At 34.3% G+C, this 18,434-nt stretch overlaps 1 protein-coding gene across 1 annotated transcript; it reads left to right on the forward strand.

Annotated features, from left to right (window-relative positions):
- Positions 1-2,485: 2,485 nt before the first annotated feature.
- Positions 2,486-8,652, forward strand: LOC128997508 (uncharacterized protein K02A2.6-like). Its single transcript, XM_054423147.1, has 4 exons — positions 2,486-2,515; positions 3,227-3,371; positions 5,843-6,075; positions 6,310-8,652. Exons 1-4 carry the CDS (start codon positions 2,486-2,488, stop codon positions 8,650-8,652), a joined length of 2,751 nt encoding a protein of 916 aa, XP_054279122.1.
- Positions 8,653-18,434: the final 9,782 nt, after the last annotated feature.

Here is an 18,434-nt window from a genome sequence, read left to right on the forward strand (position 1 = left end):
TCTAGCTTGTAAATTGATGTTAAATCAAATTTATCTTGACAAGATTGCTTTTTACTTCGTCAATGAATCCAGTACACAGGAAATACTTTATAGGATTGTTTGATTTCATTTGAGTAAACCTAGTGTTTGTTAAAACACATTTAAAATAAGTCTCGCGAACCAGAAATGATATGTAAGAAAATAAATAGTTTTATAAATAGACATCTCCGAAGTAAGCCTAACCATGATTGTTTATCGTTTGTTGTCACTGATACAATTATTAACAAGATTTAATATTATTGAGAAAATCACTATTTTTTTATTTATAGTCGAAGGGTTTGATTAAAGGGGAGAAATTGCAATACCTAAACATGTGTTTTCGAGTTCTAACTTGTAAAAAAATAATTCGGGATTGTATTATAAACAATAGTTAGTAAAAAAAAGTAAAAGGTAATATTTATAAAATTATTTCCAATTTACCAAACATAAATATTATGAATATAGGATTCTACTAAACTTATAATATTTCTTCAAATGAAAATATTTAAATAGGGATATAAACTGTTAAGTTAGTAAAAATAGTTATTTGTGCAACTAGTGAGAAAAGTGAGCAATTGACTCACTCGAGAGAAATCCTTACTCACGAGCCGTAGGCGAGTGAGGAATGGTTTTTCGAGTGAGGCAATTGTACTTTGAACTCGAGTTGTACATTATACTTTTCCTACAGTTACCATAAAACAAATAAATTTGTGAAGAAACATAACCTATTTTTACACAGAAGTGAACTTTTAATATAACATTTAATGTGAAGTGACAAATACAACAGTACAACAGCTGACCAGCTGATTTACAGCCAGTGCTGCCAACGTATTTCGCGCGCATACGACGTTGCCTGCATTTACGCGCTCACTATTTCGTGTCTTCACGTTGCAAATCTGGAGTGAGACAAAGTAATTAGAGTGAGACAATGTTAACATTGTCTCACTGATGAGCGAAATGGCCACTTTGCTTTCTCAAATCAGTGAGAGAACATGTACATTGTTAGGTAACTGTAGGAAAACACATCTTCTGTAAATTCAAGCTCCATCTGACTTACGACTGCGTACTTTCAATAGTGAGCCTTTTAATACTAGAATATACTTCAGGACCAACCTAATAACTATGCCATTTATTTATTCATTTATTTATTTATTCGTACATACGACAATCGCCATTTTACAAAATATGTTTGATTAAGTATACAGAATATTATGATAGATTTTTCTTTCAAAGCTGTAATATAGTAGCAATAGGACCATATTAGATTATTAGTAACCGGAAACAGATTAAGTTACTGGGTGGCTGCACTGCCTACATCGGCGTGGAGCTCCCTGATTGGCTGCCGATCGGTCAAGGAGTTTTCCGTCTTGATGACCTTCACTTCAAGTCTAGCAAGGTGTGTAATCAGATGTCGCCATGTTTTCTCATTAGTTATAGTAGTTATTACAAATGGCGCAGTCGTAGTCAAGTTCGTTCAACTTCTTTTTCGCGAGTGCGGATTGTTGAAAAATTAATTTGAGGAACCATGTCGTCCCGTTCAATAGGGAGTATGGGGGAATTTAACCCTCATGAAGAGGATATTTCGTCATATTTAATGAGGCTGAAACACTACTTGAAGGCCAACAGCGTAAAGGAAGGATCGGAGTTATCCATTTTGATTACTGTAATTGGACCAAAAGCTCTGGCTGTTCTCACGGACTTAGTATCACCAGATTCGGTAGATTCCAAGGATTATAAGGATCTGTTAAAGGTGTTGGAAGCACATTATTCTCCAAAAAGGTTAGTGGTAGCCGAACGCTACACGTTCTACTCACGTGTTCAGCGTCCCAATGAAAGTATTGCTGATTTTATGGTAGCAATTAGGCATTTATCAAGCACATGTAACTTCAAAGCCTTTCTTAAGGATGCACTCAGGGATAAATTAATATCTGGAATCCACAATGAGGCAATTAGGCAAAAACTTCTCAGTGATGAACAAGATTTGGATTCAACTTTTTCATTAGCACTAACCTTAGAGCAAGCTGAAAAACAAACTAGTCTTTTTGTAGGTTCAGGGAACCATGTTCATGATTTAAATAAAATGAGTCTAGGTCCACGTAAAGTAGGCCTAAGTGCCAAGCACGGAGTTAAATCAGCTAAGTTTTCAAGGTCACCTGCTGAGGTAGGCCTAGTTGGCCAATTTCATAAGCTAAAATGCTATCGTTGTGCGAAAGAGCACAAGGCTCATGAATGTCCTTATATCAATTTTAAATGTAATATATGTAAAAAAATTGGACACCTTGGTAAGGTGTGTAGGTCAAAGGATGTGTCTGATAGTAGGCCTAGGACTAACAAAAAAGTGTTTAAGGTTCACAATGTTGAAGAGACATCGGAAGTTTTACAGGACTTATGTCTGTATAGTGTAGGCCTTGGAGATGGAAAGGCGGGTTATGAAGTAGGGTTGCTGATTGAAAACCATAATGTGACCATGGAGCTCGATACAGGCAGCGCCCTTACGGTCTGCCCCTTTGAGTGGTATCGTAAATATTTTTCACATCTGGCTTTAAAGCCTTGTTATGTAAAACTACTTACCTATTCAGGAAATGAAGTAAGTGTGTTGGGACAGATTTTGGTTAGAGTAAAAGCGGCCAACCAAATTTATCAGGACTTGCCGTTAGTTATTGTAGAGTTAGGCCAAACGGGTCAACCAATGTTGAATCAGAATCAGAATCAGAATTTTTTTGCCATAATAATACATAAATGTACAGGGCAAAAGTCACTAAAACTAAAACAAATAAAATCAGACCCATTAAAATAAGATACAAACTTCAAAAGGTACAAACTATTTACAATTTAAAAACGAAGAAACACTGTAAAATTCCTTATCAACTAGATATTCCCTCAGACCACGCTTAAATTTTTTAAAATCATGTTCGCCCTTGATTGAGTTAGGAAGAGAATTAAAAAGACGGATACACATGGAGAATGATTGGTTTTTATGGAAAGTGGTACGAGATAGTGGAATATGTAGGTTAAAGTTCCTCCTGAGATTGTAGCTGTGGTGAGATGACCCTCTAATATGAAACATTGTCGAATTTTTTCTTAAGAAGGTCAAAGATTCAAAAATGAAAATTGATGGGAAGGTCAGCATATTATTTGTACGAAAGACAGATCTACAAGACTCTCTATATTTTAGGTTGAAGATTAATCTGATGGCTCTTTTTTGCAGTTTGAATATTTTCTTAGTCTGAAGTTTGTCGTTACCCCAAACGGGCACACAATATGTAAGAAAGGGATAAACAAGACCGTAATAAGCTGTCAGAAGGATGCGTCTTTCTTGATAACAGGAGAGCCTACGAAGAAGGAAAGCACTAGTACTAAGTCTATTGTGAATTTTGTCGATGTGACTGGAAAATTTCAGATTGCTGTCAATGACTACTCCTAAATATGTTACACTAGAAGAAGAAACAATGTTGATGTTGTCGACAGGTAAATTTAAAGATTCAGATGGGTTAGACGAATTCTGCCGTATACGAAATTCTAAAAGTGATGTTTTCTGAGGATTAACATGTAGAGAGTTCTCGTATAGCCATTGGAAAACAAAACTACTCTCAATAAATGTTTGGATTTCTAGCTGTGCATGATTTTGACTGGAGACAACGAGGGAAGTATCATCAGCAAACAGATGTAACTTTGAATTTGACACAACAGGAGGCAGATCATTGATGAACATTAAGAAAAGGACGGGCCCAAGAACGGACCCCTGAGGCACACCTGTACTTACAGTACGCTCATCAGATATCCTACTACACAAACAGCCTGAGAAATCAATGTAAGGGACTTCTACAACTTGCCTCCGTCCTTTAACATAAGAAGACATCCAATCCATAGCTACTCCACGGATACCCAATCTTTCCAGCTTATTTAGAAGTAGGTTGTGGTCAACGACATCAAAAGCTTTGGTAAGGTCAAGGAACAAACCGGAGACATGATTCTTTGCGTCGAGAGAGTTGGAAACCTCTGTAACCAGGCTGAACACAGCATTTAGGGTGGAGTAACCTGAACGGAACCCGAACTGATTTTTGTTGATAATCTTATTTTTATCTAAGAATTGATTTAATCTAGCTAAGAAGATCTTCTCTGTTACTTTAGAAAATGTCGATAATATAGAGATTGGCCTGAAGTTATTGCAATCGTGCCGGCTTCCTTTTTTCTTATATATTGGCTTGACTATTGAAAGCTTAAGTACTGCAGGAAATGTTCCACTCTGGAATGAACAATTAATTAGATAGGCTAAGGGAGCGGCAAGTTCTTCAGCACATTTCTTTAAAGTTTTGATGATATTTCATCCCTTCCAGAGGAGTTTCCAGGTTTTAGGGATCGAATGATATCTATTACTTCATTTGCATTAGTTGGAGTAAGAAATAGTGATGGTTGGATCATATTACTATCTTTACTTCTATGTACATCTTGCGTTTGCATGTGTTTAGGTAGTTTTCTTCCAATGTTAGTAAAGAACTCATTCATTGTATTTGCAACTAAATCCGGAGTATCCAGCAATTTCCCTTCTGAATCAAACACTGATAATTTACTAAACGGTCTCTTCAATTTATCTGGTTTAAGGTCATTTATTATGCTCCAAACCTCTTTTTGTACATTGCTACTGTTATTTATCTTCTTAAATATTGCCTCTGCTTTCTTCGAACTTATTTGACTCTTAAAAACCTTTTTAGTGTTTATGTATGATTGTTTAATTGGGTGTGTAATATTGAGATCTTTAGACAGGGTGTAAAGGAAAATCATTTTTTCTCTTAACTCATTCAAATCTGAATCTAGACATATTTTGGTTTTGGACTTTCTTTCCTTTTGTTTACATTTCTTTAGTGGTAGTGCAACATCTAAATAGAATTGTATTGTGGATAGGAAATGGTTGAATTTTCCTTCTACGGATTCGATTTCGAATAAGTCTAGCCATTTCTCTTTCCTTAATAAATACTTGAATGTAGATATGTTTTGATCATTAAAATTCCTTGTCATTTTATACTTAATTATAGTATTGCTCTCTGAATGTCCTTTTATTTCACTTAGTTGGGCATGGTGGTCTGAGATACTAGTTATAAGAACAGAAGAATAGAATAAATGCTCAGGGATGTCTGTAAATATATTGTCAATAATAGTTCTGGAACCTTGAAACTCTCTCGTAAAGGTCTTAATTGTGTCTCGAAGACCAAGTGATAACATCAGGTCTATGAGTAGTTTTGCAGAGGGGCCGTCTCTATCAGTCAAGTCAATATTAAAATCACCTGCAACCACGAAAGATAAGTTTTTAGCTTTCAATGAGTCAAAACATGCTTGAATAGTACTCAAGAATTTCTGTATGTTACTTTGTATATTGCTTGGAGATCTGTACACGCATACAAAGATTGTATTCAGAGACCCATTTGTTACTTTAATTGCAGCAAGCTCGCATACACTTTCAATACAAAAGTCAGACACATCTACCACAGTATAATTTATGTGATCAGGTGTAAATATGCATACTCCTCCTTTTTCTACTTGGGTGCGGCAATAGCTAGCTGCTAGTGTGTAGCCTGGCATTCGAAAAGCCTCCACTGGGTGTTGCTAGGTAGAAACTGGCTTGAACATGTAACCTTAGACTGGAAGTCTATATTTTCTCAAGATAAAACTGTAAACCGCTCCGACGAGCACGTTTTTAATAGGCCTAGCCTAAACTCTATTGACAAGTTACCTAACCTAACTTCACTTCAATCAGCTGACTCGGTTCAGCCTAGGGCCAAGGAAGATGTTAAGCATTTAAGGCAAAAGTTTTCTTCTGTGTTTGAAGGAAAATTAGGTTCAATCAAGGGTGTGAAGACACATATAGTTTTGAAAGATGGAGCTGTACCGAAGTTCTGCAAATTTCGTCCAGTGCCGTTCGCTCTTCGCAAACAAGTGGAAGAGGAAATAGACAAGATGGTGGATGATGGAATTGCTTATCCTGTTTTGAGTTCCGACTGGGCAACCCCACTGGTTGTTGTGCCCAAGCCTACAGGAGTTAGGCTATGCGGGGACTTTAAGGTAACGTTAAACCAAGTTATCCAAACTGAACACTATCCTTTACCTCAACCCGAGGATATTTTTGCTTCATTATCTGGTTGTTCTGTGTTCTCTGTTATTGATTTACAGACAGCCTATCTTCAACTGGAGGTCGCTGAGGATTCACAGGAGTTGTTAACCTTGGCAACACATAAAGGATTATTTCGTCTTACTCGTTTGCCATATGGCCTATCCAGTGCACCTGCTTTGTTTCAGGCAGCTATTGATGAGATAATTAAAAATCTTCCCGGTACGGTAGCGTACCTTGATGATGCCTTGATTGGCGGACATTCATACCCTGAAGCAGTGTCTAGGTTGGAGCAAGTTCTTCAACGCTTCCAAGAATACGGAGTGAAGGTTAACGATAGTAAATGCAAATTTTTACAACCTGTTGTAGACTATTTAGGTTATAGGTTGTCGGCTGAAGGTATAAGTCCACGAGAAGGGCTAGTGGAAGCCATCAAGGATGCCCCGGAACCAGCAAGTAAGGAGGAGTTGAGATCATATATAGGGCTCATTAATTACTATGGTAGATTTATTTCCAATCTCTCTGATAAGCTGAACTGTTTCTATGAGTTGTTGAAAAAGGATGTTTCTTTTGTTTGGTCTAGGAAATGTGCTGAAACTTTTAAACAGAGTAAACACTGGGTGTTATCTTCTGATATTCTTGTACATTATGATGTCAATAAGCCACTAGTGCTTACATGTGATGCAAGCCCTCGAGGCGTGGGGGCGGTGTTGTCCCATTTGATTGATGGCGAAGAGAGGCCTATTGCTTTCGCCTCTAAAACTCTGAGTCAAAGTGAGAAAAATTATTCTCAGCTTCATAGGGAAGCCCTAGCATTAGTATTTGGTGCTAAGAAATTCCATAAGTATATTTACGGGAGAAAACATGTCATATTACAGAGTGACCACCAGCCGTTGGCTACTATCTTTGGCTCAAAGCGAGGAACCCCAAGCCTAGCCGCAGCGCGCCTACAGAGATGGGCCCTGATTTTGGCTTCGTATGACTTCGAAGTGAGATATCGCAAGGCGTCTGATGTGCCACATGCCGATGCCTTATCCCGGTTGCCGTTACCGGCAAGTGATTCACTGGAACTGGAAAACAACTTTATCTCGCACACTCAGGAATGCGTGGAGGTACTAAACTGCTTCAGCACGGTGAGTACCGAATCACCTATCACTTCTAAGGAAATTGCTAAATTCACTGGTACTGATCCTATATTATCTAAAGTAAGAGATTATGTTTGGCACGGCTGGCATGGCGCTGTGGATAAAGAGTTATTGCCTTTTGTAAAAAGGAAAGATGAACTTTCTGTGGATAGTAATTGTCTTCTGTGGGGGGCCCGTGTGGTCATTCCGACAAAATTGAGGAATCAAGTTTTAGAATTGCTTCATGATCAACATCCAGGCATTACACGGATGAAGCTGTTATCACGTAGCTATGTGTGGTGGCCCGGTATAGAACAAGGTATTGAAGAAACAGTGTCTTCTTGTTATATTTGTCAGTGTACGAGGAATGCAGCTCCAAAAGTCCCTCTCCAACAGTGGCCCCGTGTGTATGGCAGATGGCAACGGGTGCACATAGATTTCGCTGAAGATACTAATTCTAGGCAACAAATGTTAGTACTAGTAGACAGTTTTTCTAAGTGGATCGAGGTGTTTGTTATGAAATCTACTAGTTCTCTCAAGACCATTGAGCGTCTCCGTTCACTTTTTGCATCGTATGGGCTTCCGGACACTCTAGTATCTGATAATGGCCCTTCTTTTACAAGTTTTGAGTTCAAAGAATTCTTAAAGAAGAATGGAGTAAGGTTTGTCTTATCACCTCCTTATCATCCTGCGTCAAATGGTGCGGCCGAGCGGTGCGTTCAAGAAGTGAAGAAGAACCTGTTGAGACAGGTGTTGAGTGAAGGTGGTACTGGTTCTCTGACTTTGCAACATAAACTTGATAACTTCCTAATGACATACAGAAATACACCTAACACTGTAACCGGACTTACCCCGGCAGAATTGTTTCTCAACTGGAAACCTAAAACTAGGCTTGCACTTCTCAAACCTAACCTCAACGCTCGTATTGACACGAACCTGGACAGACAGAAGGAGAGTTCGGATAGGCATAGGGGAAGGGCAAGGTCCTTTGAAGTTGGAGAGAAAGTGTTCGTTAAAACTGTCAGGCAGGAGAAAATTGATTGGGTACCTGGAAAAGTTCTGGAGATAAAAAGTTCTGTAATATATCTTGTTAGTGTATTGGGAAAAGTTAGGCGTTGCCATGCTGACCACCTCAGGTCTAGGGTTAACATGGAAGAGGAGGGGATAGCAGTGCCAAGTTGTGAGCCAAGGTCTCCCATGAAACCAGTACTTCCTGAGCGAGGGGAAACTTCAGAGGACAAGGAGAGGCAACAAGTTTCGCCCAGGCGGCAATCTCCATTGAAGGACTCTGAGACTGCAGCGGTCCAGCCAAGACATGAAGACTCACCTGCGGTAGTGCAGTGCAGCCAGCCCGATCTTAGAAGGTCAAAAAGGACAATTCAAAAGCCTGAAAAGCTAGACCTTTAAGCTATTCAGGCAGAAGTGAGAAGAGTTTATTTTAGTTTTATGAGAAGAATTTTTAAGTTGGAATCAAGGTTTAATTAATAAAAATGAAAAAAAGAAATTATTATGAAGAGAAAGTTTTATGTTAGAAGAGTATGTTATTTGTGGTCTTACAGCAGTAGTGTGGGCCTAATCTAAATGGTGGCGAGTGTAATATAGTAGCAATAGGACCATATTAGATTATTAGTAACCGGAAACAGATTAAGTTACTGGGTGGCTGCACTGCCTACATCGGCGTGGAGCTCCCTGATTGGCTGCCGATCGGTCAAGGAGTTTTCCGTCTTGATGACCTTCACTTCAAGTCTAGCAAGGTGTGTAATCAGATGTCGCCATGTTTTCTCATTAGTTATAGTAGTTATTACAAAAGCCATGTAATAATTACTATTATTACAATAGCTATATAATAGTTATATAATGCTATTAGAGCAGTATAATTACAATTATATTAGCATAAATACAATTATATTAATTTTTTAGGTATCAAAGCAATATAGGTACTACTTTATTGATTTCATCGGCATTTCTATCCAAATTGTATATGTGTTTAATCAATTATCCTTGATCACGTTAAATGTTTGCTCTAAATTGTAATTAAAATATGATCTCCCCCCGTATGATCTAAATTCAGTATTTAACTTATATTTCTATGCAATTAGGAAATAATTGGGTAGTCAAAGGGTTATTTTTAAACCAAACCGTTGAGCTTTAATACATTTTACAAAAATTGTATTGATGTATTTACCGTAGGCTTGGGTATAATATGATACGCAAGACAAGTTTTATTGTTTTTTAGAAATCATTATTTACAAACGATTAGGCCCCTACTTCATATTATCTTAACATATATTTTTTGCAAGATGAGTAGAAGCTAATATATATTTATACTTTTATGAAAATAGCCGCACCCTTTACAAAGCTCTAGCATAGTCTGGTGTAGAAGGGTGGGTTTCCTTACATCACCATATTAAATTCCAACTCAGAATTTCCCTAACGTCTTTAATGCTTGGTACTATATGTTGAAGAGTTCTGGTTATTATAACACGCTTGTTTTTACAAACAAGGAAATTAAGTAAAATTCAACCTGGAACCCTGAATTTTAGTCACACTTGAGAGTAACACCCTGTAAAATGAATTGCTGATAAAACTGCTAAGGTTAGAATGTTGAGCTTCTCCATAAAATATAAAATATACATCATTATTTATTACAGTGTAAATGCTAAAAAAAACCCTTAACAGTTTATTCATCACCCAATTAAGGATTGTTACTCATAACTATGACTCAACTTAAGAGTTCCAGGTACTACTTTACTTAATTTGTCATCTTAAGTAGAAATAAGCTTACTAATAACCAGGAATCATTAACACACATATGTTCACAAACACACATTCCTGTTTAGTTAGCTTACAGGTTTTTTCTCAACCTGAAATTAGAACACGTAATAATCGTAGAAACATGTTATAAGTTCTAATATATTCTATAGTTCCACCACCACGAAATATTATTGGTACCATACATACTAACATACATGTTGGGCTCTGTCTCTGGTTTATGACTGACTAAATTATTATTTATTAATTATTTGTTATGATTTTAAATCTTCCATACCAGCAGGTTAAGGAAAAAACCAAATTAAATACAGTATTTTCAAGTAAATATAATATTCTAAGAATTGTGAAAATTAAATAGTAAATAATACTTAGCTGAACAAACATCATAAAAACTCAAATATAACCTTCCCAAAACTACTATTTTAACATAAACATAATTTTTGGTTGGGTCTGCGATTTAAATAGTACTGTCGTAATATTTATGGTTCAATGGGGATATTTAAATATTCCATTTAAATATCCTTATAATTATAAGGATTATAAAAAAATCCATATTTTTTACCTTACAAGGAAAGCTTCTCTGAGCACATCACTAATGTTTCCCAGCTGGCGTTGGGTGAATAATTGTTTCATTGAATGATTTTTTAATCATATGAAACTTAAAAATAGTTTAAAAAGGGGCTAAGAACTTTCAAAAGTTATTTTTTCAGCCTGTAACTTGTTTTAAGTTAAAAGTACAAAAGATACGTATAATAACACTTATAATAATATATTTACAACTAATAATATATTTACACTTACACTGTTGACTCACAAGACGGTAAGCAGATATAAAAGATGGTAAGTGGTGATCGATTTCGATTGGACACTCCAATCATCATCAGATCCAATGAGCGAATAATAATTTTTAATAATTTCGCCTATTGGGCCTGTTGGAGTGGCCAATCGAAATCGCCACTTACCATCTTTTGTACGTAGTTTGAGTCAACAGTTTAAGTGTTGATATATTATTACAAGTGTAAATTAGAAGTATATTTTTGTAATTTCAGGTAATCTAATAATAAGTACCATGTTATTCAAGAAATTATTTTGGTTTTAGCAAAAAAAAAACTACAATATAACCATACATGCTATGCAACTCCTTGCATAGGGCCATTTACTTAACACATAATAATAATCACTAATTTGACAGCAAGAAAGAGAGTGGTTTATTTCATTACCTAAGGCGCTAATGTTATTTGGGTAGTTTATTCCTAAAGTTATTATGTAACACATGGATACTGCAATCCCCTTTATGTTATCAAATCAAATCAAATTATTTATTATCATAGACATTTACATGCATTGACATTGTCAGTGGAGCAGACCATAAAATTTCAATGTTCATTGTCTAAATAATCAGAGGTAACTTGGGTATGAGCGTCTATGTTGTACAAATTCCTTTTAACTACAGGGTTAACAATCACAATAGACTATAAACAATTTAACAAATGAACAATTAACAAAGTTGAAGAAAACAAAAATAGACTATATAGAAATAATTAACAGATTTGGATACAAAGTTACAGACTTATCACAGGTTGTTCTAGGAACTCTTCAATACTGTAAAAAGGATTTCTTAAGAGCCAGTCACTGAATTTTTTTAAACATATTTTTTGTGGATACTTATTTACATTAATAACTACCTTATTATAAGCTTTCTTACACATAACAACATGGCTATTTAAAGATTTGCTCAAACGGAGGTGCTGGTAACTTATTTGATGTCTACCACGAGTATTGTAGGGATGTACATCTTCATTCAGAACCATGACTGGTAGTTTTTTTAAAGAATAAATAACAAGTTCTAAAATATAAAGGTTAATAACAGTAAAAATCCTTAATTTAATAAAAATAGGCCTACAATGTTCAAGATCAGCTGAACCATCAATAATTCTAACAGTTTTTTTTTTTTTGTAATATTAACACTTCTTCAATTCTTGAACAATTGCCCCAGACAAGCAGTAATGTTCAATGTTATTTCCAACCAAGCGAGCATTACATTGGCTGATATCATGAAACCTTAATACCAGATTCGTTGTGCTTCGTCTAGCACGTAAATTGATGTCAGATCTGATTTCCCACTTTTATTCCTTTACAGGATAGCTTTGGCTTCGTCAATGAAACCAGTAAACACTAAATGCCACTTTTGGGATTATCTTAACATCAATATTCTGTGTACGCTCATTTTGTTATAAACTAGGTAGGTGTATTTTAATATACATGATTTGTATAGTGATATGGTTATTTTGTGTAGTCACATTCAAAAGTGCCACATGTGTTAATCAGCAAGCAGTAGACATAAATACTTTGCGAGTTCACCAAATCTTTATGTGTACAAATGTTAAATTTAAAGATTTTACTACATTTCTGTAAGACATTGTATATAAAGAATGTTTCTCTTTTCTTGTAAAATTGAATTTATAATAAACAATAATATAATTAAAGGATTTTTGCAAATAATAATGGTCTATATTCTTTACTTATAAATTATCAGTATGATTGTTATGTGCATACTATTTTGATAGATTTTTTACTTTCAGTATTTAATGATTTATTACATTAAAAATAACACTTTTACTGTTTATTTGCAAGTTACAGGTTAGATGAAAGACTAAAATAATTTTCTAGATATTGGTGTTCTTTGAAATGCACATATCCTCTAGATAAGGTTTTAATGTAGCTACTTCTGAACATCCCATACCATTTATAGCTTGTATTTATAGCCTGTTTTTTTGTCTTTCATTGCCTGTTATTGATTGTTTTTTTTGTCTGCATTGCCTGTTATTATTGTCTGTTGTTTTCATTGAATATCATACTTACCCAACGTTTTTTCAAGTTCAGTTTTGTTTTATATTTATATAATTAGTAATACAGTATAGTGTCGTTGCTAATTATGCCATCTTGTAATTGATTATGCTAACTACTAGGCCTATTGTATAAACGGTGTTACCATGAATAAATAAAATAAATAAATAAAAATATTAAACGGGATGTTAATGAATTATTAAATTTCCCCATTAGATTTTAAGAATTAGATTAAATATATAAGCTACATTGTAATTAAAACGAGATTCCCACGGTACCTGTTGCTACGTTGAAATACAGTATTTACAACTGCTTTTGCCCTATTAGGAAATAACAGTTTATTTAATCATCATAAAGAGTATTTTTACCAACGATCTAGAAAACTATTAAAGCATTCAATAATGCGTCATCCTTAAAACCTAAGACAAATTGTCGTTTTTACTAAAACTCCTAATTTATTTGAGGTAACCAGTTCTTACTTTTAAAATTATATGATTTATTATTGATGTCAGTATGGTTGCGTTTGCGCCAATTCCCTTGTTTAAATAATAACAAATATTTTGTAAAAACATTATCATTGAACATAAGGGTGGCATTGCTATGGCATCAAAAGGAAGGAAAATTGTTATTTATTACGTTATCCCCTGCAAATTGACTTTGAATAACCTTCGGGCGATAGTTATCACGTAAAACATGAAAATCTGCACTAAAAACAATACGATTTCATAACTGTTTATATTTACAATGCACAATTATTTGTTTGTTTGAAGTTCATTGTCCTCATTCTCATTCAGGAGGTTTCATTCTCCTCCCATGGTGGTTTAATGTTGTTCAAAGTTTTATTGCAGACATTTTCCATCATAATGGTAAAAAACACGACCAAACAAAACTAACCATTATATAAAAAAATATAAACAAAATTAACATCCTTTTATTGCGGCATCGTACATTGCTCCGCCATTTTGTTGGTTTTATTTTCCAGCGACCGTACGTCATTTCCGGTTGTCTCCGTTATTCGGATTGGTCAGTCACGATGCTTTGCTTCAGTCTCATTGGTGGAGACATTGCGAACTGTGCGATGTTTCATTGTGTGAGCCAAATCTTATATAGACTATAGTGTTTTGTGATTGGTTATTATTTGCGTGTTGTATCATGACTTTACTGCTATACAGTGCATATATTTTGCTGCTACTCTCTGTAGTGTATTACTACAACTTAGGCTTTTGTGTATTATTAGTTTAATGTGTTAGTTTCTTTCACCTAAAGATGTTGAGTATTGTATTTTACCATTGTGAAGAAAAATGTTCGCAATAAGCCTTTGAACAACATCATTATTTGATTTGTTTTGTTCCTGAAGAAGGCTCAAGCGTAATATATTGAATCATTTTCGTTAACAAGTATGATTATAGTTTTTTTATATATATAATGAAACAGCCGTTTGGTAATAGTATGAAGAAACTTTACTTGTTATATTTTTTCGTAAAATTTTGTTTTTTAAAGTTCCCTTGGCCAGTATTTTGAAATTCTTCTGAGATTATAAAATTTACATGTCTTTATCACTTTTTAAAAGTATTTACACTAGGTATATAATTGTAGTATTAACTAACAGGTTTTCAACGATAAATTAAGATAGTTTGTGATTCCACCACGTGGCTATTTTAGAATCACGCCCTTTATAATGTATTCTATAAATTAATACTCACATAGTTATTCCGTTAACAGTACAGGGGAAGGAAATCGCTTAAGAAGCTTATTTATTAATAAGGAAACTCCATTAGAGAAGTGCTCGTTTGAACAGGAAAATATAAATTTTTTATTAGCAATGTTAATTAGCAGTGCAGTCTTAAAATAACACATTACATGCTGAAACTTAACGAAGAAAATAAGAGGTTTTAGTTACTAGAAACATCCTTCTGATCAAAATATTTGTTATAACAATCAATAGATAAAAAAATTCTCGTAGAATTTATGTGAAGCTTTTGAGTACAGATATCAACATTTCTCAGGTAACATGACATAATTTCGACGAAACACTAAAAATGAAAAAATTTCGAAGGAGCTCAAAAGCCAAGTATTTACAATTGCACGTGAATATTAATTTACGTGTTCAACAGTTGAAACGTTACGTGTCGAAAAATACTTTGTATTACCAGATAATGTTCCATGCAAAGAAAAATTATCCTTATATTGGTGTAATTATCCGAATGTACAAGGGTAACTAAAGTACACGACAACGTTTAAAGTAAACGCTTTCCTGCAACCACAGAACACGAAGGTCTGGGATTACAATTAGCTAGAATTTATTCCACTTGTGACCTTCTAACTGCTTCTAATTTGCATGAAACAACGTGTAAGGTTGGTATTGGATTTGTCACGCTGAGTCCTGTAAACTATTTAGTCTATAGAACTTTTATATTTGTTTGATATGGCAATCATAAACTACTGTGAAGGGACATTTATACAGTAAAAATTTTTACGGAAAAATAACGTTGTTATTTTTTTATTCAACAAGAAACCTTCTTATCGTGTTATTTCTCCTATTCAGAACCTTGAGTTAACTTAGATCTTCATATACCTAAACTGACTGATATGCCTACACCCAGGGTGCAACTTTAAACTGATTGAGCAGTTAACTGGCTAATAAACAAATACTACCTTTGTTACACTATCAGAATCACTAAAAATAAAGTCCTACCTTTCAAGGTAATTAGTGTCTAAGTAGCTTCATGACATTGACTTAAAATATAATATTTAAGCGATATTTAAAAAATTGAATGTGAACAACTACAACTAATTTACTAATATCCTTGAGCTGGCCTAGGATTTCTTAAGACTAAATATTTAACTGAACTCCCAGTTAATTTAAGAGCTCAGTATATTGTACGATTTATGAACAAAAGCATGTTTTATACATTGTAGCAAAACAGATAAACTGAAGCTAGATACAACAGAATGGGAAATACTATTTAATAAATCACTTCACTAAACAAAGAAATATATTTCTAAGTTTGTTAGTTGACACAACAGAGATTCAAGCCCGTTTCCGAGAAAAGACAGATTGCCAGCCTTTGAACAAATCCTCTCCAGTAACTTATTCTCATCATCAGCATGGCTGCAAGACAAGATTTTAGGTTTGTTGGAAACTTATAGCTTGAATTGTGATCGGCAATATTTAAAATATTGGAAGAGTCAGTAATTGACTGCAGGTTTTAGGAAATGATTTTATCGGTGAAATGTTTCTTATTGTACCTGAAAATTGGAGTAGTAGAAGCTGTCAATGTTCTTACTCGTATTAAATCATTGTGGCTTGACTGCTAGAAGTGGAAGTTAATAATACAGAAGCTAATGGAAATGACTTCACCTCCACAAAGGACTAGAAATGTCTGGTATATAAGGTGTGGGTTTCCTTACATCACGGTATTAAATTCCCACTCCAAATGTTTTCCAGTCACGATTTTACCAAGTTAGATTCATTGTTTTTGCCAAATTCGAAAAAAAACACCAGCAAAATTTGATGGAACAGTTACGAAAACCCCTAAGTGGTAACATATTTTAGAGGGAAAATCAAATTAGGAAACATTTAAAGCAGTCGAACTTCAGAGCCTGTTTATAATTATATTTTGAATACGTTAAGAAATATAGAAATCCCAGATTTCTTTGTTTTAATACAAATGTATAAAGGATGTATATAAATAATATATAAATGTATATAAAGGAAATTATTTACTAACTTATGACATTCCACTTTCGAAAATCATCCACACATATATCATGATAATTTGTTTTTAATAATATGCCCGCCACAGCAAACCTGTAACCAAGCGAACTAAGACACTCACCAGTTTGGTTTTCACCTTAAATACGCACTTAATTGACAAATGTAATTGATATAAAAAATATTAGTTTTGATGTAAATAAATATGGTTGTCTTTACTTTTAAAATGGGTGAAACAGTATAAGGTTTACATTACATTTTAATTTAATACTATTTACTTTAACGTGTTACATTTAATCTTTACCATATCCAACAAACTTTAGTCACAAACTTCAATGAAATAAGGGCACAGTTTAATCTCAATGCAAGCTAATGCTCTGAAGGGCAGATTTACTAAGCTATTCCACTCGTTAAAAAGGAAAAGACTGATATGAAGATTCTAAACTATTTACGAATTGCATTAAAAAGATAATATAATGTAAACCGATCGCATGCACTAAAACAGTTTTTAAATTACAAAAGTATTTTCTTGAAAATCCACTTGATTTGGTATTTAAGTACGAATCACAGTCCGTGATCGTAAATCAAATGTTTGTGACAATGTAGAGATAAATAATATAATGTTACGTAAATTTTACTTATTTTGCCGAGACCAGCAATGTTGATTACAACATAGCTGGCAGACATTACAGTGGTGGTGGATAAAGGGCACTATACAGTAAAGAAGAGGACATGTCCTGCGTTGTCATTGACATTGTCAGCATGTTTTTTTTTTACATTTTACACGACGTTCCACTAGATACGATTCCCAAATTGTTTTACATTGTTTATTGATCACTGTTTCAAACAAGCGGCGACATTTATAAATGCAGTTGGATAATTAAGTTATCAACAAATTCTAATGAAAATAAAAGTTAAATATTGCTATAGCAGTTTACACGACGATCGCGTAAAGATAGTGTTAATGACACGGGTAGAAAATTAATCGAGAACTGGCGAGTGCCATATAAACTTCTACGAGTGTCGTTAAGACTATTTACGCGAGTTGCGTACACTACATATCAATTACTAACAATCACTACTTACAACTTCACGGGGAGGTTATGTTTTTGTTTGTATAATCTCATTGCCACTGACAGTGATGCAACAAATCTTTGTACCAAACACTAATTGCACCACTCATTAGCAATTAAATTGGTCTTAAGCTGATTAGTTGAAGTTCGAAGCATTACGATTTTACTTCTTTTCTCTCAATCATTGGACCTCATTGGACGTTTACTTGTGTTTGTAAGTAAAACAATGTTGTTTAGTGAATTATAAGAACTATATAGCCTAAATGAAATAAAGTGATAGGTGTAGAATTATTCTCTAATACGAGCTGCGGCTGTTTGTCTGTATGTCAGTAATATATATATATATATATATATATATCGAAATCAAACGGAAAGATTTAAAAAAAAAAAAATTATGGAATTAGAAAATTATAGCCCTAAAAACATGATTGGTGACAGCCACTTCCTCAGGAAAATTCATATGTCGTTACACAACTCATTCAAAAATTTAACATTGGCCTTAGGGGCTGCTAAGTAGCTATGCTGGTTGAACAAAATAAGAAGGAAAAGGTAAACAAAAGAATTGTTATAATTCACTTGTGTTTATAACAAGCCACCCATAGTATGCTAGCAAATTACAAAATACAGTAAAAATGGAAAAACATGGGTTGTAACTATTGAGCAAAAATTAAGATTACACCGAAGATTACTCGATATAGGGGAAAATAGTTCCGATCGAATACTGATTATTTCACTGTGCCCTCTACCACCAAAACTTAATCCCTGATGTACTGTGGCATTCC

This window comes from Macrosteles quadrilineatus, unplaced genomic scaffold (assembly GCF_028750875.1).
Source record: "Macrosteles quadrilineatus isolate MER2022 unplaced genomic scaffold, UCM_ALF_1.0 Scaffold_6__1_contigs__length_79288215, whole genome shotgun sequence".
Taxonomy (NCBI): Eukaryota; Metazoa; Arthropoda; class Insecta; order Hemiptera; family Cicadellidae; genus Macrosteles; species Macrosteles quadrilineatus.

Excerpts from the sequence above, each read along its gene's own strand:
- LOC128997508 (XM_054423147.1), top strand. The coding sequence starts at position 2,486 with ATGGAGCTCGATACAGGCAGCGCCCTTACG. Across the intron at positions 3,372-5,842 it reads TACGAAGAAGGAAAGCACTA|GAAAATTAGGTTCAATCAAG; the intron begins GTACTAAGTCTA and ends CTGTGTTTGAAG. Across the intron at positions 6,076-6,309 it reads GGCTATGCGGGGACTTTAAG|GCAGCTATTGATGAGATAAT; the intron begins GTAACGTTAAAC and ends GCTTTGTTTCAG.